This window comes from Apis laboriosa, unplaced genomic scaffold (genome assembly GCF_014066325.1).
Source record: "Apis laboriosa isolate Shangri-la unplaced genomic scaffold, ASM1406632v1 scaffold30_cov140, whole genome shotgun sequence".
Classification (NCBI taxonomy): Eukaryota; Metazoa; Arthropoda; class Insecta; order Hymenoptera; family Apidae; genus Apis; species Apis laboriosa.
In genome coordinates, this window is record NW_025222776.1 from 30,061 (window position 1) to 57,962 (window position 27,902).

Genomic DNA, 27,902 nt, shown 5'->3' on the forward strand with positions numbered 1-27,902 from the left:
ATAAGATTAAGATATGAAGAAGTGAAATGAAATTTTTTAAAACTTAAATAACTTTTAATAAAAAAGAATAAAGGTTATCTTTCTATAAAAATATTTAAGCTTTTAGAACTTAATTTTTTGATACTTCAACAAAAATTTTTATTCTATTCCATACGAAAAATCTTTGAATTGAACACTACTTATTTAACTGTATTTCAATCTATGTACCTTTCCATATAATTTGAAATTGTAGTAAAATACACGAAAAAGTTTACTACATGGTCAATCATCAAAATCGATGATCTTCCCATTTTTATTTCTATTTTTGAAATCAACTTACATTAAAATTAGTTCAAACACTTTTCAATGTACTCTCGATACACGAAACACGTAAATCGTTAAAAAATTCACCAATTGTTTGCCTAATCAGTGCCATATTTACGTGTAATAACATTGCCGTGCATCAAAAAGCTGGTAAACGGTTAAATACGATTACGGTTGTAATCCGGTAGAAAATATTCGAATCACGAGGAGTCTGGATGCGATACACTTGGCTTGGTTGAACGTGACACACAAAAAAACCTGCTTAAAGGATTTAATTAGATCGTTTGAAGTGATGTAACCGCGTTCAAGGAAACCTGCTGTGTGCCACGTGAAATTTCACGTAGTCGGCGATTTATTAAAGTAGCGAGTATACTGGCAGGAACACGTGAAAGGGGATGCTAATTTCATGACGTTATGAACTTCAATGGCGTATGTAATTCGCGGATCTGAAACGGTATTGAAGCTTGCGTATTCCAGGAATATGTAGGATGATGTATTATAGGAAAAAAGATAATTTTCAGAATGCACGTCGAATGAAAAAGAAAATAATTTGCATGTGTCTAATTATCTTGATTTTTAATTTAACGAATAAAATGGTAATTTTTAAACTAGCGTCTCTGAATACGAACTCTGAATATAGTATAATGTTTTCTCTACAGATGGATTTCGACGGAACAATGAGTATTCAGTATAAAGATGTTAAAATATTGTTGAATATATTGTAATCGATATTATATTTAATTTTGTTTATCTTATTACTTTGATTATATAAGTGAGAAATGTTGAAATTTGTTCAAATCGATAAATAGAACACGAAGATACTATTTAACTATATTATTTAACTATTATTATAATATAATAATATTCAAGTAAATAAATAAGATATGATTTAATTGCAGTGATGTGTACTACTGTAATACTGCAATTATACGAAATAAGAACGAAAGAATAAAATATAAATTGCATCGAGGCACGTACTAAGTTCTTCGTGTTTTATAACTTATAATGAACATTTTTTTATTGTTAATATACATTGTATTTTTAATCAATATTAAACAGTAGGTAAGTTTATTTCTTTCGAGAGAATAACAATGTACCTTGAAAAATTCAGATTGTTAATAGAGGGTTAAACTATTATTGCTTTTCATGGAAAAAGAATTAATGAGAATCATTTTCGTTATGAACTTTTCAATTATTAAGTCGTTAAAAGTTTTAAACTTTTATTGTAAAAGTTTAATAATTCGAAGAAAATTTCACATAGGGGATTTCACATAGAAAATAAAAATTTCTTTAAGAAGCAACCAACAGCTTAAAAAGAAAAATAATCTAAAAGTTTTCTTTTTTTTTTTTTTTTTTTTTACGAAGAAACTTTCTCACTGTTTACAACTTCTCATTTTAACTTCCTTTTCTCTTTTATAAAATTAGAAAATTTAGTCAAAATTTACGATATTCTCCCAAGAAATCGTTAGAATTTAATTTTCATCTTAGAAAAATCTCAAATTAATTATTTAATACAATTATTATTATTTTTTATTTTGATTATATAACTTTAAATTAACTTAACATATAACTTTATTTTAACATGTATTATATACATATAATGTAATATATTTTCATGGACAATATAATTAATTGATTAAATTTTATTATATTTTACTGTATCCATACGCGCAAAACACTAAAAACAATTCTTTATATCATTCATGTATTTTTTTAAATTATATTCCTTTCAATCACGAAATCGGATAAAGCCTGGTTACATTACAAGTCTCTCAATTTCCAATTAATACGTTATTCATTTCTAGTTAATTAACAATCATCAGATATGAAATGGCTAATTTCCAATTTCCAATTTCTCACTTTCTCACGATACAATCATTTATCTCCAAAAAAGGCAAAGAAAGAAGATATTAATCAAACGGAAAATCGAATATCGAAAGCAAAACGATTTATCATCCAAGATGAAATCACAAAAAAAAAAACTTCTTAAATCATTCCATAGTTTCGTCAATACAGCGGAAAATTCTATCCGAGAAGTTCAAAAGAAAGGACTTATTTCCGGTAATTGATTCGATCGGAATCGTAGGGAGAGAAAGGGAGGAGTGAAAAAGGCAAGCACATCCCTTTGAACACCTGTTGAGAAGAGCATTAGTTCCGTTGAAAATTCATTTCACGCGTCTGTCTTTGCTGTCCTCGAGCTAATTAAACGAACAGCATCCAGTTGTTTTGAAATTAACGATAGGAAGTTTCATCAGGAAAAAGATTTTGCTTTTCATCAAGCATGGCCGTTAAGCTTGCTCGTGTGTGCGTGAACGAAGCCACAGAGTCGCAGAATCAACGCCTGAAGGGATAAAAAAAAAAAAAAAAAAAAAAGAAAAGAAAAGGAAGAGAAGAGGAGAGAAATCGCGTATACGGAATATTTTATACCTTCCCCTCTATTTATCGCCTAATGGAATCGAATCGCGCCATTGTTGGGAAACGACAGATGTCGAGGAAGAAGCGGATAAGGAGAATATAAAAAAAAAAAAAATAATAAACGAAACAAACGCGACAAATGCTCGAAACGATTCCTTAGAACCTATTGGCAGACGATAAAAAGATTCATCCGATGAATAAATCAGAGAAATTTCATCCGAGGTTTGCCAGTGAAATCTCTTTTCGTTCGATAAGCCATCACACCTCTTGCGTTGAAACATATATGGATTTCATAGATCTTGTTGTTTTATTCTTTGCTCGAGTACTGAATTGATTCGATTTTTGGGAATTCTAAATGAGAGATTCGAAGTTGGATAGATTTCGACTCGAAGTCGAATGTGGATTGAATCTGGTGAAACGATGATGATGAGGGATCGATTCAAGCTTCGTAAGATTCTTTTTTTCCTCGAAAATAAAATATGAATTTTTAAAAATGAGATAGATAAATCGAGTAAATCTTGTTATTCATTTTTTTAAAATCTTGAATACACTTGTTTCTCCTAATGAGATTAATTAATAAAATTTTGCAAACTAACTATTTAATTGATATAATGTTAATTAGAAATATCAAATAAATTCTCTTGCTTTAATGAAAATAGTATACTTACTTATGTACTGCTACAATTTCAAATTATTAATTCAACAAATAACAATTAATTAATCTTAATCGATTTATCAAATCTTATCAAGCTTGAGAGGTTCAAGCTTACAGTTTTTCTTTTTCATTTAAAAAAAAGACCACTAGAAATAAACCTCAAGAGTTTCAATTCTTACTTAATACTTACACCTCTTGATCTTGGAGACCGTCCTCGAAGCTGTCGTCTTGAAATAAGAAAAAAAGAAAAAAAGAAATAATCCAACCCTCTCTTCGAGATCCATTCACCGAAGGGTCTTAATTAACGAGAACCTTGACCATTTATCTGGCTTGAGAGTGGCTCAAAAATTGTCGGCTCCTTTCGTTTCAAAAGAGAAACCACAAACGCGCTGCAATTGTCGTCGCCTCTATTCGCAGCCTCAACTCTAAGCTGGAGTCTGGAAAGGACGAGGAGGGCGAGGAAAGAGGGTGCGAGGCGGGGCGAGAAAGGGTTATAGAGACTTCTCCTTTACGCACCTGCACAATTCGAAACGTCCCTTGCACTTCCGTGTGCAATTAGTCACGAAACGGTTGAACAGTCGTGCAGGATGCCTCGAGGGGAGAAGGGAGGGAGAGAAGAGGGAGAAGTGGACAAGAGGGATGGCGTATTGGAACAAAGAAGAGGAGTAATTCGAACGAGGAGATGGTAATTGAGGGGGGTAAAACGATCGCCATGACGGCTTGATAGTTGAGAAATTTTTTTTTTCAGAGAAGATTTTACTTGACGAGAGAAAGGATAGAGAACAAGGAAGGAATCGGGTATATCGATTTTCGAATTCTCGAATATGAATCGTTTGATCTATCGATACGATTCGTTTGCACGATTCGAGGCATAGACGGTTAATTGATTGGCACACTTCTGAGGTGGTAATTAATCCTTTGGATAGAAGTGAGTTAAATTGATGATTAAATTATCCGCGCTGAAGGTAACTTTGATGGGCGTGACGTTACAAATGCGTAACGTTCAAAGTGTTTGAATGCTACGTATCCTCCACACTCGATGTTGTTGATCGATTGCTATTTAATACTTGTGTAATTAATTGATTAATTTCTAGTTTTCGTTCTCTTGAAAAGAATTATATATTGAAAATTTTTAATGAAAATAGAAAATTTCAAACTTCAATCGAATAATATAAAATTGTATAAATTATTAATTAGAAATATTTTTCTTTTATAAGAATTAGATTTAGTTCAGGACACATCATGTTTGCTTGTAAAAGATTAATAAATGAAAAAGAACGACAATTTGAAGATTAAAAATGATAACGAGATTGAAAAATTAACGAGATCGAATTTCGATCTGTTCATTCTGACACAGACTGATTATTATTAGGAATTTATTAGCAATTTTCGCCTTTAACAGATTCGTCGGACACTTTCGTGATTTGTTCCGTTGTAAATTATTAAATAATTCTCGTTGGACAGATCGTTAAGAATTCTTGACGGATGTTCATAATTAAGATAGAGAGCGATTTAAATGAATAAATGGCAAAGTTATACGAATAACGTGTCAAATGTTACATCGAAATGAAATAAGATCATTTTTGAATAATATTATTAATTGTTATATTAGCGTATGCGACAGAGAAGTCTGTGATCGAAAACACATTGAATAACACTGCCCGACATCTATAAATCTATTACTACAAAATCAATTATGTTTCATGAACAATAGAACACACGAATAATGCACAATTATATTAATCTTTGACGACAAGTGATGACAAAGAAAATAAAAAGTTTCTCAAATTATTCAATAATTGCAATTAAATTTTAAATTCGTTAAAATAAGTATAATTGAAATTGTTAAAAATAATAATGAATATAAATTTATTTTACAGAGATATAAATTTTAATTTTTAATAATTTTTAATAAAAATAATTTTTCTCATAGAAATCTTCTCAATATATTCAAATTTCTGTAAAATATCTTTCGATAAAATTAATCAAGGAAGACTTTATTTCCATGCATTAAAAAGAGACACAAATAAATTTTATCACGTTTCAAATACGAACGTATGAGATGACGTCTGAAATGGAGAGAGCCAAAATTATTATGGAATATAAAAACAAATAGATATATTTATATATTTAATGTAATTTATTTACATTAACTTTTTACTAAGCATTGTGAGATAAATAAATCGCGAGATAAATTAATTAAAAAATAATAAACAGACGAATGTGAAAAAGAGATTAACGAAATAAATTTTAATTATTCTCTACACTACACTCCTTCTTAAAATTCTCTTCTTATATCAAATTAAATCATATGTTTTAAATTTTAAATTCGATCACTTTAATCTATTTCTATTCATTTTGCAGAGTAAAGTTTTTTTTTAAATAATTGTAATTACATTCAATCAGCAAAATTGAATTATATTTGTTCTTATGTATTAATTTGCAAAATTCAAATTTGTTAAATTTTATTAAAAAAAAATTATTATACATAATATAATAGTGGAAAAATAAATATGTGTATAATAATTTTATTTTAATGAAATAATGAAATAAAATTTTAATGAAATAAATATGTGTATAATAATTTTATTTTAATGAAATTTAATAAATGAAGATTATTTCTATGTGAAATATTTATTTAACTTATACGTATATTTATTTTCAATTGAAATAAATATTTCTATAAATTATATTTCACATAAAAATAACATTATTTTCTATTTTCTATTTTGATATTTTAGGAACAAATGGTTTTTGCTAATTAAATTTATTGAATCTTATTTAATTTATCTTATATTTTCACTAATTCTATCAACTTTTATTAATTTATTAGATTCTGAATTTTAGATTATCTCTCTTTATTACATTTAAATTGCGAATTTTTACATAATCTAATTGCAGTAATTTTATATTTAAATTGGATAAAAATTGAATTCTTCAAAATGGATTTCCTTTTAGATTTCTTTAAATTTCCAATAATTATATATAGAATTGTACTATTGTTTCTGTATTTCAATCGATATAAATTTTCATTTTTCTCTTTTTCCCTAAAGTCTAACAAAGTAGAAAACTAATATCAAAGTTTAATAAATCTGAAACAAAAGTTCAAATCTTCTGAGAAAGTAATCTCTTATTTATCTGGTTGTTATCGAAAGATGAAAAAAAAAGAGATTCATTGATTTAAATTATGGTAACATGAAAAATTACTTATTTTCAAGATTAAAATTGAAAATTCTATTGTTAATCTCTTTTTTTTGAAAACGTCATCTAACGCTATATATCGAAAATATATCAATTCCTAATATTTAATAGTTTATTAAAAAATATCTGTATATCGTCATCTTTTATTGATATTTAGAAAATTATAACAAAAAATTTAATAAATTCCCACATTATTCACATATTTTTAAGTACTTTATAGACACAATCGAGTAATAAGATTCATTTTATTCACTGTCCACTCACTGCCCAAATTTTCTAAAATATTAATACAACATAATTACATTCTATATTTGTTTGAAATATTAGAGAATTAATATATTTCTGACGCACATATGTTATCGACTCTCTGATGCACGATCGGTGACTATGCAAAAATATCAAAGAAACGAACACGAGGGACTAGGATTCTCATCCAGATTGGCTATCAAAACGTAGCCAGTCTATCCTCGCTAATAAAGATCTGATGCAATCAGAGAGGAGGATGAAACGGTCGAGCAAGTCGTGTCGCAGCTTTATTTGCAAGAAGGTTGGGCAAAGTATGCTCCTCTGCAAGAGGAAAGTGGCAATATACGTGGAACGAGGCGAGAACGATTGTCGGGTAACAATGGCTGCAGACGGAGAGCAGATATAAATGGAGGAAGATAGGTAAAAAAAATACGGTCAGTCGGTGCAAAGTGGTCAAGTAGAAGTCGAGATTGGAGAAGGCAAATTGGGTCGAATGATCCATTGACCTAATTTTCTGAATATCTTGATTTAATGAAAATCATATGAGAACTATGAAATATTATTGTGACATTTGATGATTGTTTTTAGTTTCCAATTTTTTTTAATGATAATTGGAAAGATGCCAGATTACATCCATTAATTTAATCTTTTTGAACATTCAAACGAAGTTTTATATTTAATGAAAAGCAAATCTTAATATTGTTATTAAGATTCTTGATGCATTATCAATTTTCCATTTTTATTTTTATAATGATTTGAATAATCCTTTAATTTGTTGTTAGAAACCTACATAACTAATTTGATTATTCTAAAATATCCTTCATAATTACGAAGACACAAAATGAAGGATTTGAAATTGTGATACAGGATAAAGAATAATTTCTTGCGAAAAGATACAGTCAAGATCAAACCTAACCTAACCATTATGCAAGAATATGCATCTCCATATTTCTTTTTTATAATTTCTCTTGACAAAATATCGCGAAAAATATTTTCAGAGAGTTCAAATTTTATCGAGAATCACGAATGAAATATGCGCATAGAAAGCCCACAAAGAATAACGAAAAATCAATATCACCAATATCAACATGGTAAAAGAGACCAAAGCATAAAAATTTACACGAAGGGAGATCGAATAATCGGTACAATTTTTCGGCCAAATCCAACACAACGTACCTTCGTGCGAGTTCGCCTGGGTGATGGTGCCTCCGACTTCGCGACGCCACGTGACCTTCGGCTTCGGGGTGCCGGTCGCGGCGCATCGCAACGTCACGTTGCTCCCCTCCCGCACCTCCATATCCGTGCTGGTGGAGTCGTCCAGGATATCCGGTGGTACTGAAACAATGACCACATTGCAACGACAACGACTAGCCCGCCGCCTCCCTCGTGTACCGAGCGCAACCTCGTGTAACAACTGGCACGCTCGAGCGCGGCGCCATTCGCTTGGATAGATGGCTATCTGGCCGAAATCGGCACCGATCTACCAATGTCTCGTTGTGTATTCGCAAATATTTCACACCACGAGGGGGCAATCCACACAATTCGATCGTAAAATCCGGGAATCGTTGGGATGATCGTGAATACTGGGCTACCAGCGACAGGATTTAGTTCAAGTATGTGCTTATAAGTCGAATTTATTGTATAAAGATTAAGAAACGGATATTATTACTAGTTAAATAATTGTTTTATTTTTTTTTTTTTTTTTTTTTGTGAAATATTTCGAATCTCAAAATTTGATTATCGTTCGATAGTTAGAATCTTTTATGAGTTATAATGATGGAACTATGAAATTTTGAAAAAAAAATACGATATATTTATATGAATTTGATAAGTAATTTATTTGAAGCAAGAATCCATCGATTATATTTTTGGTAACTTAATTTTTCATTTAAATAAGAGTTTAAGAGTTTAGATAAATAGACTCAATCTTACATCTAGTTTATTTGTAATTTGATAAACTATTCACGTAAACTGTCATGTATTTTTTCGTATTTGATGTTCAAATTGAAATGAAATTTGGAATTCAAATAATAGCTTAAACGAGATTCATATATTGAAAAATAATACTTGACTAATAATATGGTTTCATTGAAAAATAAGAATATAAAATGTTTCCAAAAAAAGCTAAATAAAAATAATCTCGAAACGAGATTATTATTCTATTTTGAAACATTTTTTTTCTAAAAATATTCATAGAGGAGCAATAAATATTTCTTTCGAATGTATCTACTATCAAAAGTATCGATTTCGATTGTAAAATATATGAATCTTGTTTGTCAATGTTTAAATCTACTCGAGGTACGTTTAATCCCATCACTAGCGAATACCCTTTAAAACGACATGGAAGAGTAGAGACTCCGATTCACCAATCTGTGTCTCTATTGTGCGGTTTAAGGCGCCTTCGATCATTTGGAATCATTGCGTGTAATTTGGTTTCGTTTGGACCAGTGTTTGAAATTACGCGACAAATTTTTCTTTCGTGAGTTTTTTATTTTTGAATAGTATTGAAATTTAATATTGGATGCTTGATGTTTTGAATGGACAAGGTAGAATTGTTATGTAGGTCTTGTAGGGAAAATCTATATATATCTATATAAATCTATATATGGTGGTATGGATGTTAACAACATAGAATAGATAAAAGTTTTGGGTATACGTGTTTTGTTGGAATTTGTGTTTCAAAAAGAAAAAAAAAAAAAGAAAAGAAAAATATGGTGAACACGTAGCTTCTTTGTAGGTTTTATTTTCACGATTATTGTTAGTTTTATATTTGTTCGTGAAGAGGAATAAAAACGAAGAAATGGATTTAATTACTTAATTTAATTACTAATTGGATTTAATTACTAATTGGATCTCTAACGATTTTTTAATTGCTGATTAAGTTACAGGTTACTGAGACAAATTAGAAAGTTTAAATGAATGATTAACTCTTTCTTCTTTGTTAATTTATACTATTATAATAGAATTAAATTAAAGAAAAAAGAAATTTATGAAAGTAATAAAGTATTCTTTAATAATCTACAACAAAGTTAATTAGAATATGTAGGAATTCTGAATCTTGTAATTGTATGATTTGCATATATTCAAGAATTATTTTATTAGAATAATCTGATATATTAGTTTTTTAATATGTGGATTTTGTAAAAGATAATATATTATCCCAAATCTATATTTCATAGACCGAATTATCCTCATTTTTCAGCCTATTCTTCAAATCTTTTGCTTATTTCAATATAATACAGTCAAAGAGAATAATATAAAAAAAAAAAAAAAAATCATGATGAAATAAGAAATCAAATTAACAACTATTTTGTCTCTAATAAAAAGATAAAAATTTTTTAAATTTCTAAGAAAAAAAAATTCTAACAAAAATTATAATATCCAAGTATTATTAATCAATCCTCTGATTATTACTAATTAATTCTACATACAAGAAATTTCACATAATTTTACTTTTACACGAAACTTTTGTGAATGGCTGTAAATTAAAAACTTTCCCCAAATCCATAAATTGAGAAAGAGGAAAAAGAAATAAATTACACAAGGCTGTAAATTCAAAGAAATGAAAAAAGTTTCATAATATTTGATACGATCAAGGATTTTATACGTTTAAATTTCCAAGGTTGAGAATTGAATGATCCTTATCACTGTTCTCTCTGGTTTCGTTTCTTTCTTTCTCGAATGTGAGAGAAGCGAAAGAGGCAGCGGCATCCCTTTGTCTCGTTGCCATCGATTCGTGATAATTGGTCACGATAATTCCGCTACTTCAATCGTTATTTCGATCGTAGTAGAAGGGAAAGGGAAAAGTGTTTTGTTTCGCGCGCGGTGGAAATTAAATGGCGTATCGTGGCGCGAGATGATAACCACGCTCTTCTCAATTTACCGAAGGTTATAATTTCAATTCAAACGAGAAAGGCGAAAGGGTCTTTATCGATTAATGTTACAATATATATCTGTAATTTCACTTTTTAATCCTGAAAGCGTTTTGGACTTACAGTTTCATTCGTGTATTCATTTATTGAAACTTCGAGAAAAATATAATAATTTATTACTGCGCGCGGAAAACTTTTTATCGATTTTTATTATGAAACGAAACAAATCGTATTATTTTTTTGCAAAAGATGGATTATTCGATCAATTGTATCGTACATTTGCTTAAAGAAAATTAATTATACAGAAAAATTACGATCAAAATTATGACTTTAAATGATTTGAATCGTGATTTTATGGTTTTGAAAATTCGTCTTCTATTAAAAAGTAGCAATTCCTTTCTGTATCAATTTAATTTAATTTATGAATTATAAATTTTGAATTATATTTAAATTTCCTAGTATTTTCCCAGAAATTTAACCGAAAACAATGAAGAATCTATTTATTTATAAGGGAACTTAAAACTTAAAAAATTAAAACTTCTGCATGTATCTATTATTTTCAAAGATTTTTTTTACATTAAATTTCCTTGCATTATTTGTTATAGATATTGTTTTGATAAATGAATATCAATATATATATATATATATATATATATCGATTTTGCAAAGTGTGTAATAAATTTACATTTATTAATTGTACATTGGTATCAATCATTGGAACATGAAACTGAAAATCGATATATATGGATAGTTTCAAAAAACTTTTAGCTTGTTACTAAAATTGAAACGTTATGTTCGTTTTTAACAATTTTTTATGTATTTTCTATATATATTTTACGCATCGTGTTTCTTTTATGTGTTCGAAATAATTGATTAAAAAATAAGGGGAAAATGCTAAAAACTTCGAAAAAATCATTTCAAAAAGTAATAAAATTAAACGAAATTGCCCAATTTTTTTAATTTAAATAAATGAAACTATTGTGTATATATTAAAGTGAATATTAAATACATCGAATGTATATTAAACATGACAAAAAATAAAAAAATAAAAAAATTCGATAAAATTTGTTAAAATAAAAATCTTCCCTATAAAATATTTGAAATTAAACTTCATCGTAAAATGATTATTCAACGTAAAATGATTGTATGATGCATTTTATTTATAAGATTTTATTTAAAAAAAAATACTTTATAAAAATATGTGAAAAAGACAATTCAAGCTATTATTTTAGAAGCAACAAAAATTTCAATTATCGTTAGAAAGTAAAATTGGATAGAATTGCTTTCGAATATTTCATATCACGAAATTTTACGAAACTTTTATAAAAAAAACTATTTTTCTTCCAAATTCTTAGTAACAATGTTAGCATTACGTCAAAGAAATATATACATATAAATAAAACATTTCTAAAACCGTGAAATTTGAAAATATTCAAAAGTATCGGAAATCTTGATTGTCTTAGAAACCTGGCTAGCTTTACAATTCAATATTCAAAATTTTAAATTTAAAATCCAAATTTGAAAATTTGAAATTCAAAGATGCGATGAAATTCAAAATTCAAAGTTCAACAAGCTTCGATATTTTTGCATATTGAAATAAAATATTATCATTCATAATATATACTTTGAGATACTTTAAATTCTAATTATATTCAAGAAATCCTATTTAAAATATTTAATAAAGTATAATAAATTATTATCAGAATAAAAGATAATGAAGAAAGTTATTGTAAAAGAAACTAAGTTATATCGCTTGAAGTTTAGAATTTCGATTTTAAAGTTTTTACTTCTTTCATCCTCGACTAGTCGTGTCATATCCAAAGAGCTTTTTAAGAACAAGGTAGAAATTAGTTTTTAACGATCCTTAGAAACCCGTATACTTGACAAACGATTCAAAGCCCGGAGAAAACTTTCCCACAGACACAGATGCTATTGCAGCTACTTCTTTAAAAAACCTGCACCGAGTTTGCACTAAAAGAGAGATTATATCTTTTAAAGTTAATGAACCGTTAATTAGTTGAAAATGAAAAAGAAAGAATCCAATATTTTGATTAAATAATATAAATAATTTGAAGGAGATCGATTAAATAAAAATTTAGAATCATTTTCATTTTCCTTTTTATATCCAAATTTTTTAATTTAAAATTTTTAAAATTTTTTAAATTAATGCTATAGATTTAATCAATAGTATCATTTTTTTATTAATTTAATTTTCTTCGATATATTTTTTACGAAATAATTATTTTAATTAATTAAAGAAATTAATTTATAATTTCTATGGAACATATTAATGATTTTGACTAATTAAACGAATAAAAATCAATAAAATAAAATTATTATTAATTTTATTTATCGTATAATTCTTACAAATAATTTCTCGAATTTTAATTCCAAAGTTTTATGATTGATATTTTCAGTCAATTATTAAATCAATAGATACCTTTAACGATTTATGGATCAAAATATACTTCTCCCAATATACACTTCAAAAATATCAAATATACCTTGTATCGATTAAAACGATCAAATTTCTAAAGATAAGGAATATTTCAAATTAATCATAGATTTTCTTCCAAAGATAAAAACACTAAAGGGAAAATATTCGTAAGTCTTTATTAACTATATCCTTATATGAAGATCATCATTAAGGATAACCTAAGGATAATCTTTTCTAAAAAGTTCTCTCTCTCTCTCTCTCTCTCTCTCTCTCTCTTTTCTCTCCTATACACTCGAATTCTCAAAGACGTGTTCAGAAGGTGAAACAGTTTGAGAACGAACTTTTCACAAGGAAAGATCTTCTAATGTGAACTTTTCATCCAGCTATCGCCCACTTATGCATTAACTTCTTATCCTGATTGGAATGATAGACAGTGTTATAAGCAGACAAAAATGAACAGAAATTTCGGCCATATTGAATTATCAAATCGAAATCAAATCAAATAAACAATCATCAAAAATATAAACGCGTTTTTAGTTAGCAAATGTTTGAAGTTGTTTGCTCTCATTCATATCGAATTAGTGATAATCAGGTTATAATAAATGTTGAACTATTATTTTCAATTATTTTAAAATCATGGATGATTATTTTTATTTGTATCCTGTTTCATATGAAGAGATTTATCCTTGGTACCATAAAATTAATAATATTATCAAAGCAATAATTTTCGTTTTTAAAAATGAAACGTGTAGAAACGTGGTTTTCTTTATGAGTAATGCTTCTTCGAGGCTATAAATATGACAAGATTACTCCGAAACAATAACAAAAAAAAAATCAGATTTTTGTGAAATTAATGAGACTTAATACAATTCAGTTTAATAAAATATCATAAAAAATATATTAATTGTAAATATATTGTTATATCTATATCTAAATGAAAAATAATAAATTCATTATGCAACAAATTAATTTTTGCCAATCATTCGAGGTTAACAAATTTTTGCAATGATTTTAAATTTTGTATTTTTATAATTATTAAAATGTGAAGGCGATTTTGATAAAATTATTTTTCATTTAGATACAGATATAACAATATATTTACAATTAATATATTTTCACAATACTATTTTAAATCTAATTACGCGTGTATAACACGAATATACTTAATACAAACTGTATAGGATTTCTATATCACACAGGTTCTAGTTTATAATATATTATCACCATCGACAATTCTAATAATTGATCCTTTCACATTCGATATTGCGTGTAGGAATTATAATATTATATTTCAATTAAATTTTTAAATACAAATCAGACACGACGAATGACGAATAAAAAAATTTTCTCATAATCTCAAATTTGATTTTGAAATATATCATTGTATAAATCTTACATTTTATACAAGATATTTTATATTATATCGAATAAATTATTATATTTTATAAATTAATATATTTATTGTTATATCGAATTTTCATATTTATAACGAATATGTAAAAAAAAATCAATTATACATTCGTTCTAATAGAAAAATTATTCATCTTGATAAATGCAGCGATCGTGTACTTCCACGCGACCATTTAAAAATCGTGGGTACTGTTTATTAAGGGTCGTAGAATCGGAACTTGAGCTCATTTATTTCCCGTCTTTGATTTCGTATCAGACAGATCAGGAATTTAAATAACTCCCTTATAAAAAAAAGAAATAGTGTGGAAGGCTATTAGGTATATTTTGTCATTCATTAATCTTTATTTACCTTCTTTACATCATAATTTAGAGTAAAATTTAATAAAACGAGATAAAATTTCTAATGATTTATTCTTACAATGTATTTCTTTATCAGATATTAAATAACGAGATGGATCATTCTTATATTTAAAACTTCCGAATAATAAATTTAAACTTTTTTTAATATTGAAAATATAAATTCTATTTGTTTAATTTAATTTCAAAATTTTACATATTATTGAAACGATAATTATCGTTATTATAACGAATTAATTAAATTATTTTTGATATTAAATATTTATTTATTTTTTTTTTTAGAAAATCGAAATATGTTCAAAAAATTAGAATTCCAAATATAAGTTAAATTATCTATTAGATTAATATCACTTAAAAAGTTTCTTTATTTTTAGAATTAGGACGCAGAATATCACGATAAAACTAGTATGCAAAATTTGCATTCATTTCCATATCTTATAACGTAAATCGCACTACAACTTTGAACATATTAATTTTTTGACTCTAAATAGAATTCTTATTTTTTTTCTTCTTTTATTCAAGGAATCTATTTATTATCTAAAAGAATTACAAATTTTTTTCTCGCTTCGTACGAATACAAAACTTTTGACCGATCCAAACGTGTTTTACTCCGATTGACAAACACGCAAAAACACTTTGTTACAGAGATATCGAATTTCCATTTGTACCATCTCATCGAAACTGCTACATAATCGAGGAGGAATCGTGAATTATTTCATCGATGCACGAACTAAATTATTAAACTTTTCTCGATACAATTTACAATTTACGGGGAAATATAACTTGTACATCGAACATCGTATAATGGAAATAAAACGAATAACAAATTTTCCGTGGAAAATCAAGTAAACGCGGGGCCATCAAGCAAAAAAGCAATTGGGCCGGATCGTGGAGAAAAATATCAAGCTATGCGTAGTGCAATTCATTTCTGGCTACGTCGGGCGCAAACGGAGCGACAAAAAACCCTCGTATCCGCAGATAGTATATTTATTGATACTGCGAAACAATTGCGTCGAATTTATTATTTCGCACGTGTTTCGCTTGACAACGTGCTGCGGTTCTTCTCTTTCTTTTTTCTTTTTTCGCGCAAGTTTTTCCCCTTTCTCATCCCAGATTGCGCGAAACATCCGTTCCATTTGCGAAATGAACGGGTTACTCTAAATCTTTAAGACAACAGAAACTTCTTAAAACGGTCAATTTAGGAATATTTATATATTATATATTATTATTATATATTTATATAATTTAGGAATATTTTTCACTGGTGAATCGATAAGTGAAAAATTCTATTTTAAACAGCAATGTTACAAAATAATTATTAAGAGAAAAATAATATCATAGATATTATCAAAAAAGAAAAATGATAGTATATTCTGCTAATTATACGATTATATTATATATTACGTTACATAAAATCATATGCTATATTCGATCATCAAAATTAATATTTATTGCTCACTTTTCTAATAAAATAAAAGAAACTAGCAAACAACGAGAATTTCATTGTAATCTGAAAAAAGAAAAAGATCCTAAAAATTGAATAACGAAAAATATTTGAACAAAAAAAAATTCCATTTCAAAAAATATTAAAAAGTTTCACGGAGGAGTAATTAGTATGGACGAGCAGGGAAGGAAATATATTATAAAAACTTTACATTAGAGAAATAAGACTAATTAAGAGAGAAAGAAAAGTACGAAATGAACGAAAGGACGTCGTACTTTCCCCGTCCATCTCGGCTCCACGCTTCTTTAAGGCTCGTAGAAAAACATTTCGTGCCTCGCATAATAATTCCCCAACACGTGCGAAAATCCAAACTGCCAACTTTCTCCCAACACTTTGGGAAATATCATCATTACCTAAAGTTTCGCTCATTTTATAAAATATAAACCCGCTCCATCCCCATATATAACAATAATTAAACCGATTAAAACAAAACAGTTGATCCTTATATCTTCGACTCTAATCCCGTAATACAATTAAATCCCAAAATTCTCGTTCTTTGAATCCACCAGACCCGATCGAACACAGAAAGTGTGTGAGAACGACGCGATTTCACGGTGCGCAACAATCTTACCTCAGTCGGTAACTAGTAAACGCGGCCGCGATAAAGGAAGGAATTTAACGATGGTTATACCCGATAAACTTAAGAGCTTACGAGGAGAGGGCAGCCTGGAAATTATTGCACGCTTACGGGGGAAGGGAGGCACGCTTCAGTTTGTCCACTGGACTAATGGAATTTCGAGAATTCCATTTGAAAGTTAATCGCGTGTTTCTCCCTTGCAACATCCCGCGGAGAGCATTTAATTACTCTCAGAAACGGTCCTCCTAACTTATTTACGCGTGTCCACCTACCAACCAGCCACTAACAACAACTCCATGCTGCTTCCATGGAAATATAATCTTGCCCCGTTTACGAATTCATCAGCGCCCCCTCGCTCGTCCAGCTGTTCACCAGCTAAACGGTGAATTATGCAAACTACGTACGACACATGGAGAGAAGGAGGGGGAGGAGAAGGAGGCCCCCTTTTCTTCCGCAAAAATTCCGCTCGATCGATCATCGACGAGCGGAAGAGCTTAAGGGATAGCGCGTTTTCTGTATGCGATCTTCCACCTCTGTGTTCTGACGCCTCGCGAAATGGCGGCTTTCGTCGACCGATCGTCGAACACCGATAAAGAAGAAATTTAACGAGGGGTTAGGTGGGTTGTTCCCTGGCTCACGTTCTGCCGTGCTCAGCGATTGGTAAATGGGTTTGTTGTGGGAGAGAGAGAGAGAGAGAGAGTAGGGACCGGCTAGTTATTAGGGCGAGTCGAGCCAGGAAGGTGTCTAATAGCCCACCAAGAGTACAATCACGAGCAAGGAGGTTTCGGTACAAGGTGTGCACTTTACATATATTTGCATCCTACCGCGGCAAATTCGACATCAATCTAGGGGCACGAGCCCTCAGGTGTCTCTATCTTGGCCGACAGGACTCTTTCCACCCCTTGATTACACTGTCTCGAATTCGCGTTTCCACGCTAAACGGCTTCCTTTGTGCCCTTTGTTCCACCCCTGCGGGTGGTCCTCTTTCTCTTCCTTTTTTTCCCCCCTTTTTTTTTAGTCCCAGGAGAAATTTGCAAGGGATGGGTGTTGGGTTTGGCTCGAAGACAGGTCTACTATGGACGCTTTGAGAGAGTGTACGGAGAGTTGTGTGTGTGTATGTGTATGTGCGTGGGTGTACGGTGGATTTGTGATTATGTGGATTTATAGCCTGAGACTCATTTGCAACCTCGTTAAGATCGTGGTTAATTGGTCGTTGTGTACGTAGTGTTAGAGAATAGAGATCTTAATTTTTTTTTTTTTTTGTAAGAGTTTATACTTATATATTTAGCGAGTTAAAGTTTAAAATTTAATTGTTTTTTAGAATGTAATGTCATTAAGCATCTTTTGTAATAAATTTAATTTGGATCATGCAATTGTTAGATGTGATTTAATTGATATAATTTTTTGCATAAATACGATTTTATTTTCTTTGGTATGTATAATAGATGGTAGTCAAATTTCTATTATTTTTATCTAAACGTTTTTACAAATTTAATTCGTTAATATCGAAATTATGAAAAGATTCGTTATTTTAGATTACGTTTAAAATTAATCCACTTCCTTTATAATTCGATTGAAAAATTAATCAATTTTATGGAAAGAGCTTATAATAAAAGTAGTATCTAATGATAAAGACATTAAAATATCAATGCTGATCTAAATTAATGTAAAGAGATTCAATTTTTGTGCTATAAAATATTAACATTTAAATTATTATTATGTGACAAATGATTTTCCTTGTTATTTTCAAAAATTATTACTTTGTTAATGTCACATTATAAACTTTCCATAGCTTCTTTTATGTGTATCAGGAAATAATTCGAAATACAGATATCAAAATATTCTCATTATAAAATCAATAAAAGTATTATTTATTGATTTCAATATGGCGATTGCCATATTTTCATAAACGAAACTTTTTCTTACATTATAAAAATAATGTGAAAAAAATAATTAAAAGTTGAAATCAAACTCCAATAGTTTTCCTTATTTCAAGATAATATCCAAATCTTATCCATTTAAAATCTAACCTAGTTTAACAAGCGCAATCATTGATTGTAAACAATCTAACTTAAATTAAATATAATCTTACGTAGATCTACTTCGCTTCCCAAAATATGCAAGGAATAAGATAAGTAAAACTGGAATATCCATCACGTTGTAATCCAAACATAACCTAAACTTAATACAAACATAAAAATTTCAACTCGAATCAAACTCTTCGAAGACATATAACATCAAAAATAATACGTGTCTAAAAATAAGACCAAAGTTATGCATACAAAATATTGAATAATTGAAAGATCGATTCTAGATTGGCTCTTATTTATTAAATTATTCGAATATTTAAAGAAATTTTCCATCCTAAAAAAAAAAATTTTACTTTCGATTCAAAATTGATTCCTCTCGCAAAATAATCACTTTTGCCACACCCTTCCTTCTTCTCAACCATCCTTACGATACTCTTATGCTATATTTCATCACTGCATCCCCCTGGTGACCCAACAGCGAGACAAACTACCAACGAAATAATCAGGGATTAAATATCGGTGCAACGTGGTGGCAATCACGCGACCGAAGAGACACCAGTGCGGATTCTAAGGCGACCATAGTTGGGGTAAGTTTGACAAGTTGGCGGTAACAGGAACGGTGGTAAGTGCCAAGAAAGTTGTGCGAGGAAGGATCGGTTGATGCATGGCCACGGAAGAGGGATGCCGCCTAGCCGTCCAAAGGAAGGTGTTCCGCGGGACCAAGGGTGAGTTACGAACACACGGAAAACGCTGATTCCGCCCCGAGTTTCCCAAGAAGGGCCAAGGAAAGGTGGCGCGGAAGGTTTGCGCAGGTTTCCACGCGAGGCGCAATACAAATTTAACCGGCCATCTCGTGGATTGGGCTGCAAATATTTGCCGTAATGGCGCGTCCATCCAGCTTGAAAGCAATGGCACAAAGCGTGAATACGCCCGATATACCAAAATCTGAATAACAATGAGCGTAAATTCTGCGAATTCCTTCCTCGTTGCGGAATGATCCTTATTAAACTTTGCGAAAATGATGGAGTATTTGTTGGTTGATACTAAGGTTGGTTGGGGATTCCTCGCTGGTTTTTGTTGATCGTGAATTTGGTGAAAATAGCGGTTGATTGTGAGGAGGGATATTGTAGTGCGACGGTTCTCAAATGATCATTGAATGGAGAAGAATGGAATTACATTCGTATGAATTCTATTCGTATAAGAGAAATTTTAATAATGGATTACTTATTAAATTACACTTTTTATATGAAAGTCTAAAATAATAAAGAAAGACATAAATGAAGTTAAATTAGTGAAGGGAAACTTTTTATATTTTGGTTTGTTTATAGATTAACTTGATTTTAATAATATTCATTTATGAGAGTTGGTTGAGAACTATTATTATTTTGAGAGAGTTTTTGTTGGAAAAAAATTGGAAAAAAGATGATAAAGATTATGGTATGGATGAAAGGACTAATTTTAAAGATTGAAAAATAATTTAATTAATTTTTCATTATATCAGTGTGAATCTTATACCGCAATCAAGCAATTTTTACAAATTGGATGCAATCTTTATCTTTTATAACCAAATAGAATTCAAACTATAGAGTTTTATAGCAATGGATATTTCTGTAGTGCAGGTAATGTATTGCAGCAATAGATGTATTGGAGTTTTTAATTACTATTAATTGACAAATGGACCATATCTGTTAGGCAATTAACCATACAAGACATAAATGAATAATGCTTCCAAAAATTCCTAAATTTTTTCACATTGGTTAGTACATTTTCTCAGTTATTAAAATTTTTATAAAAATAATAAGATGTCATTTAATAAAATAAGATTTCTGAAGAATCATTAAAATTTGTTAAATTTTAAGTTATAAATTTTTAAATTTTAAATAGAATTCATTAATATATTAAAATCATAGTCAATTTGTTATTATTCATAACTTTTTCATTTGATATTTATAAAATATCGTGTTAATTTGATTTAATAAATATTCATTGTTTGAAATTAAAATTATATTTTATATTATTTATTTCATAATTATTTCAAATAATAATACGAAATAATTATTTGAAATAATATTTAAAATATCATGAAATTTCACAATTTTAATAAAAACAATAATATCAGACTCTGTTTTATGTTTAATAATTATTGTATATTATTATGTATATATTGTTTATAATTTCTGTTCCTGTGAAATAACTTTCATATTTTTTCGAGGATTATTATTTTCATTAAATTTGAAATGAATAAACAATGAATAAACAATAACAATAATGTGTTTTTTATTTTAATTTTAAATAACATTTGTTAAAAAAAATATAAGTATGAAATCACAATTCCACAGTGTTTGGAATTTTTACAGTACAGTATATTTGTTGTACGATCTGATAGTTGACTTCATTTATTAAATGTCATCTCTCCTTTCGTACGAAAGTAGACGTCTAAAAGTTGAACTTTTCAAAAAGTTGATTACACCATTTCCTGATATTTCGGTAAACTTCATATAGAAAGTTGTATTACATTTTCCGTTATACATTCGTTCGAAAATATACCATAGAAATTCAATAATTACAATAGGATCAATGAATTAATTTTCATAAAGAAATAAATTCTAATCATGCAGAATAGGATGTATTTGATGAAATATTAATTATAAATTCTAAATCCGAATTTTTGGGGGCTCGCGAAATTTTTATTTAAACACTTGTTTAACACGAAACATTTACTTTAAAACTCACGAAAATTTTAAAAATGACAAATTAAGGAAACACAAACAGCCAATATAAATATCCCTATTTATTCCCTGAATTATTTAATTACTTGGAAAATTATTTATTATTGGCAATTGAAAATTAAAAAAAAAAATAAATAAATAGTTGATTACCGACTACTTCGAGGAATCCAGTGTTGCTGGACATCGGGTCGGTGTTAACTTGGCACATGTACCATCCCCTGTCCGTCTCTTTGGTGTCTCGAATGTGAAGGCACCACCTACGATGACCGCTATGTGTCACGGCGATCCGATGGTTCTTCGTAATAACGTGCGTTGCTATAGTAAGAATTGTCTGTGTGTCCACGCGTAGCCACGCCACCTGTCAAACAAAAGAAACAATTTTTATTCGTTCAATTTTCAATTCGATTCGAGACACATCGAACGACATTAAGTACCATCGACCAATGTATCCTCCAATGCAAACAGAAGCGGGCCTCTTTGAAAGGTAATTTAACTTGAAACGCGTTTCACCATGGAACTTGGTGCAAAATTAAACTTGTTACATTCGTCGGCAATGTTGTTATCTAATTTTACTAACTTCGAAGAATTTCACTCATCGTGACGTGATATCGTTTTAGACGTCGAAGAAAGAAGAAATCAATTTATTTATGAATTTCTCAATGAGATTCCTTCTTTTTTCTCATCTTAAATATTATACATAATTTTCCTTCGTTCTTTGAAATTTATAAATTGAGATTTATCTTCAATTGCTGCGTGTTATTTGTAAATAGATTAGAAAATTATATTTTACGAATAAAAGAGATAGAAATCGAACATTATAACAAACGTATCTTTGTTAAAAGAAGTTTAATACTTTGCAGCGTATCTCTTTTGTTTCACAACTTCATTTAAATTTTTTAAACATTCAACATTCCTTTGTTCCGAAATCCATCGTACGAATAAAAACTCCTTCGTGCTTACAAGCTGCAATAACTGATTTATATTCTCGCGCGTTAATAACTAATAAAATATTCAGATAACTTTTCCCCGCCCCAAGATAACAAGATAACAAATTCAACGTATCATAATACGTATCATTTTGACGTATATTACACGCGAAACAAAACTAATATATTCATTATATAAACCAATTTTCGCAATTTCACACGTGGAAACCAGCCGATAAATCGAGACAGTCGTCTTCACGGTCCGATTGAAAATTAAAAAAAGGCGACCGCCACCAATGGACATTCGGCGACAAACGGTCTCTATAAATACATCAACGAGCGACAACCAATCCAAACAGAAGCGGGATCCTCTTCGTTCGAAAATAATTCATAGCTAGCTACGGGATTTCTCCACGGAAAGGGGAGAAAGGGAAGAAACGCGGATAAAAAAATAAAATACGCGTGACAACGAGGATCTGTTCAAAACCGTACCGCCAACAACACGCGATTGTCGCGATCCAAATCAAAAGAAATAACAATTTATCTGACCTAGATGTCGCTCGTCGCACGCGTCATCTCCAACCATCGTCCGCCCTCTCCAACACCGCTTACAATCTACGTGTATATGCATTATACAAAAATATATACGGTCTCTACGTTCTTCCCTTCTCCTCCTCCCTTGTTTTATTCAATCTCGACCACTTTCGTTCGTATCCGTGTCGCGGGTATTACTTTGAAATACGAATTCTCGGGCACGCATTGTCCCGTGGCGGCCAAGACATTTCGTTAAAAGTATACCGCGTATTCTTCGTAAACGAGACCGAGGAGCAGAGTGAGAAATTTCGTCGGAACAAATCCTCGTACGGGGCTATATATTTACAAACGTTCCCCATTCCATCACTTCCGCCTTTTTTCCTCCTCTTCTGTCCTCCCTCCTCCTTCTCGTTATTCCTTCTGGAACATTTCCCAATCCTCTCTCTCTCTCTCTCTCTCTCTGTCTCGGCCGCCGCAAACTCTGGTTTCCACTCTTTTTTTTTTTTGTTTCTTTTTGTCGCCATCGTCTCTCAGTGACTCATTGTCCAAGTGCTGCGACAATGTGCTCCGTGTTACAAAACTGTACTCGTTACGTAAAAAGGAAAAACTTCGGCGTACAAACACGTAATACACTCGTCGCCGTTTTAAAGCGCGTATTTCCTCGCTTCCGCTCGTACCCCCTCGTATCCTACGTATTCCGGGAGAGCCTTGTTGTTTCCCGCTTGATTTCTTCTTCCGCGGGAAGACACATCCACTTCATCCATTGCATCCTCGTAGGCCCCGTGGGCGATATAAATGTAACCATATTCCATCCACGCGTATGTACAGGGTAGTCGCAATTATTCACCGGTAGCAAAACTTGAGAAGATTCTTACTAATTCTTTTTTTTTCAAATTTTAAGATTTTAAGATATTTTATAAACTCGAAGTTCGTAAAATATACTCGAAAATGGCTTACTCGAAAATGGTTCATGTTCTCCTTGTCTTTTATATAATAAGTGTTTCATGAAGTTCGAGTTAAAATATCTCGTGAACTAATGATTTTTTGGACACGAGTAAGTTAATAAGTCTAAAGAATATCAAGTTGCATCGACAATTGCATTAAAAAAAAAAAAATGTTTATATTATAAAAGTATATGGAGATGAATCGAGATGGTAATATCTTGCGAACCACCCTGTATATGGACCGTGTGTGTATACCGTGTTATATAAAGACACGTGAATAGATTTTTATCCGCCTTTATCTCGTGGCGCGCGAGTACGCCTCCGTATCCGTGGAAAGGGATGAGAAAGGAACGTTTTCCGAAGGTTTCGCGAGGTTCTTTAATAGAACAAGGGGAAGAGGCGCGAAGCGGACCGCCACCCCGAGAAAGACGTTTTCCAAAGACAACCGAGGAGGGTTGAAGAGAAGAAAAGGAAGAAAAGGAGGGTGGCGGAGGAAACTTGCAAATCGTGTCCGCCCCCGCCTCCAATGTTAGCTCAACGTAGTTTACCGAGTCTATTGTTTAGCGGATGAAAAATATAGCTTGAGGATAGGATGGCGCCACTAAAACCACGAATGAATTTAATGATTAATTTTTTAACGATAATTTTATTATTTTTGTGTATTTAAGGATGATTGAATTTTAAAGATTGCGAGAGGAGAAGCGATAGGAATACGAAAGTGACGATTAAAAGTATAATATTGTTAAATCGTGTAATATGAAATTAGTAATCCTTTTTTTTATAAGAATATTGATCATGTGCAATTTACGTGATCGATATTATAGTTTGTTTTATGATTTTTTGTAAATGAAATTTTTTCTTCGCAATAAAATTAAATAAACCAAGATAGATTTGTTTCTTCGTTGTTTTCTTTTTATAAGAAGGAAATTTTTAGAAATGTAATTTTTAGAAACAATCAAATTGAGAAACATTTTAATTAAATTTTGTTTCTTTTTTTCGATTTAAGTCAAATATAATATTTTTCGAATTTAATTATATAATTAGGTGACAAAAGTTGATAAAGTACTTGTATTTGTAATTTCAATAAAATATGCAACAAAATATTCTTTAATGCGAATTTAGACTTTAACAATCGTGCAAATATTATCCGATATATTGTTTGAATTGAAATTCGATATTTCACGCTTAATTAATTTGCTTACAAAAAAAATAAAATTTTATTAGTGATTGTAAAGAAAATTGTAAAAAGAATTAATTTCTGTATATATAATCAATGTAAAGTATAGTTGAATTTTTCGAGAAGATTATGATGATTTTCTTCAAGAATCGTCGAGTTGAAAATCTTTATTTCAAATTTTACAAAGGAATTATTCGATTGAATAAACTCGGATCTCTGAGATTTTTATTGAACTTTTTACAAAGACAAACTTTTTCTTTAAATGAACGTAAAAAAAAAAAAAAAAAAAATGAGAGAATAAAGCTTTGGTTGATTTAATATCTTTTCGTGAATCATGTACTCTTCTGTATATATGAGTGAATAAAAGATCAGAGACAAGAATTTAATGCATATATAGCATTTTTTTTTAATACAATTATTTTATATTTCAATGATTATTATTAGCAAAAAAGAAAATTAAAACATTAAACTTGTCAGATTAATGTTATTATATATTTATATATTTTATTTACACATATCATGACACTTTGAAGTAAAAAATAATCTTATTTGTATATCAGATCATTCATTAAATTCTATGTACTCTGTTCACAATATTTATCAGAATAATTACAATTTTTTACCTTTGCAATACTTGTTAAAATTGTAATCATAATTTCTTGTCTTCACTGAAATAATACATATTTAATCGAGTGATTTATTGCCATTATTTCAGAGTTGGATTCCACTTCGACCTAAAGTAGTCGATTCAATTTTTCATTTTATCGTGATTTTTAAAGTGCTATCCTTTTAGACCATATTGCACAGGATGAAATGAGTCGAAGGTATAGATATGGAAAGTGAAAATAAAATAAAATATATACCGATTATAATCTATTTATTTTACACAATAGACGAACTTTTATATATATTATTTTATTTTTTTTATAAAATAATAATTTATGAGATAGGAAAGAAAATTGATATAAAATATAAATTTAGACCAGAACGAATAGAGAATTATAACAGAAGTTGTGAATAATACGATATCAAATTTAACGTAGGATATATAGAATTACAATTTTTCGTATAAAAAAATCTCTTTTTCGAGCAAATAGAGTTTGAAAAATTGTCAAACACACGTGAAAATTGACTAATTTTTCATTCAGTACGAGTGAATAATTGGTAGCAAGTTATTCTACATGTCAAAATAGATATAAAAAAGTGTAAAATAAAACTTTTTCATTTGAAAAGTTCGTTTTCCAGAAAATCGAATTTCGATATTCATCGAGTACGTACGCATGTATCTGACTCATTCCTAACCGAATGTTTTTTGAATTCTATTTTTTTTCCAAAACTAGAAAGGCAAATGATAAAAGAATTTTTAATCGACATTTTTGACTTATTTTTTTATTTTATTTGATTTATTTATCATTTCATAAAATACGAAAAATATATTAGAACAATAGATAATTTATCATGTTTCTTTAATTTAAAAAAAAAAAATCTACAAAATTTATGAAATTATTCAATTTAGAAGTAGATAAAAAAATGAAAATGTATTAAATATCAAATTCGTATTTCATTAAAAGTGTGATATTATTTGATGCATCGAGTTTTAAAATTAATATTTTTTTTTTTCGTATTTCATTAAAAGTGTGATATTATTTAAAGGATCGAGTTTAAAGTTAATATTTTTTATAATTTTTAATCCTATATATCATCTCGATTTACTTAATATTAATTATCATAACAAAAAGACATCAAAATTAAATACCTTCCCAATATATCAAATTTTCTCATTATCCTAAAATAACATCCATAATATAAAACAATAAATAACGATATAATAAATAGAAAATCGTTCGAATAATCGAACCATCAATCTTTCGATATTAAGGAAGGTTAACCGGCCGATGACATTTATTTCGCTCGATTCGATAGTCAATACCATTTCTCCTCCTTCCTCTTTCTCCGCAGTTTCATTTTATTTCTTCTCCAGTTGCTTTCCTCCCCCGGTCGGATACTGATGATGTAGTTCTTTAATTTACCTCGAGATACCTCGAGATACCTCTCCTCGACTCGACCAACGTGAAAAATGACTGGGAAAAGTTGCTTCCACGGAAGAATAGCCCGCGATACCCTCGCAATGATCGCTCATCCCCTCTCTCCGCCGATCCCTCCTACCATCTTTTCACCCTAGCGTGCACCGTAACCAAGTTTGCCGATAATCAACGAGAGAATGAACGTCGGTTTCACGAGTTTCCAGCGATTTCGAATGATCGAAAAGCTGTCGATGTTGGTCCCAGTCGAGGTTTCCCCGAGTAGTGGTCGCGTTGTCACTCCTTTCTATTCGCGTTTAAAAAAGAAAAAAAAAAAAAAAAAAAAAGGGAAAGGAATTGGGAGGAGGACGGTGGAAAATGGGGTAGTGGGCTATTGGAAATTTTTTTCTTTTTCCTTTTTTTTTTTCACTGTCTTTTTTATTTGAAAATTTTATTGCGCGTGTTTTTTCGATTGGAAATTCTGGCTCTTCGGAGCAAATGATGTTTGAAAGATTCAATCAGCGCTCACTGGAGTGGTTATACTCTGTCAGATCGATTCAGTGG

General features: G+C 29.8%; 1 protein-coding gene across 1 annotated transcript in view; it reads right to left on the minus strand.

Moving 5' to 3' along the window:
* Nucleotides 1-27,902, minus strand: part of LOC122714458 (lachesin-like) — a 172,521-nt gene that overhangs the window by 22,147 nt on the left and 122,472 nt on the right. Inside the window, exons 3-4 of the mRNA XM_043935795.1 lie at nucleotides 21,887-22,094; nucleotides 7,997-8,155 (exon numbers count right to left, since the gene is read on the minus strand). Coding sequence (XP_043791730.1) covers nucleotides 7,997-8,155; nucleotides 21,887-22,094 — 367 coding nt within the window. The remainder of the gene's footprint in view (nucleotides 1-7,996; nucleotides 8,156-21,886; nucleotides 22,095-27,902) is intronic.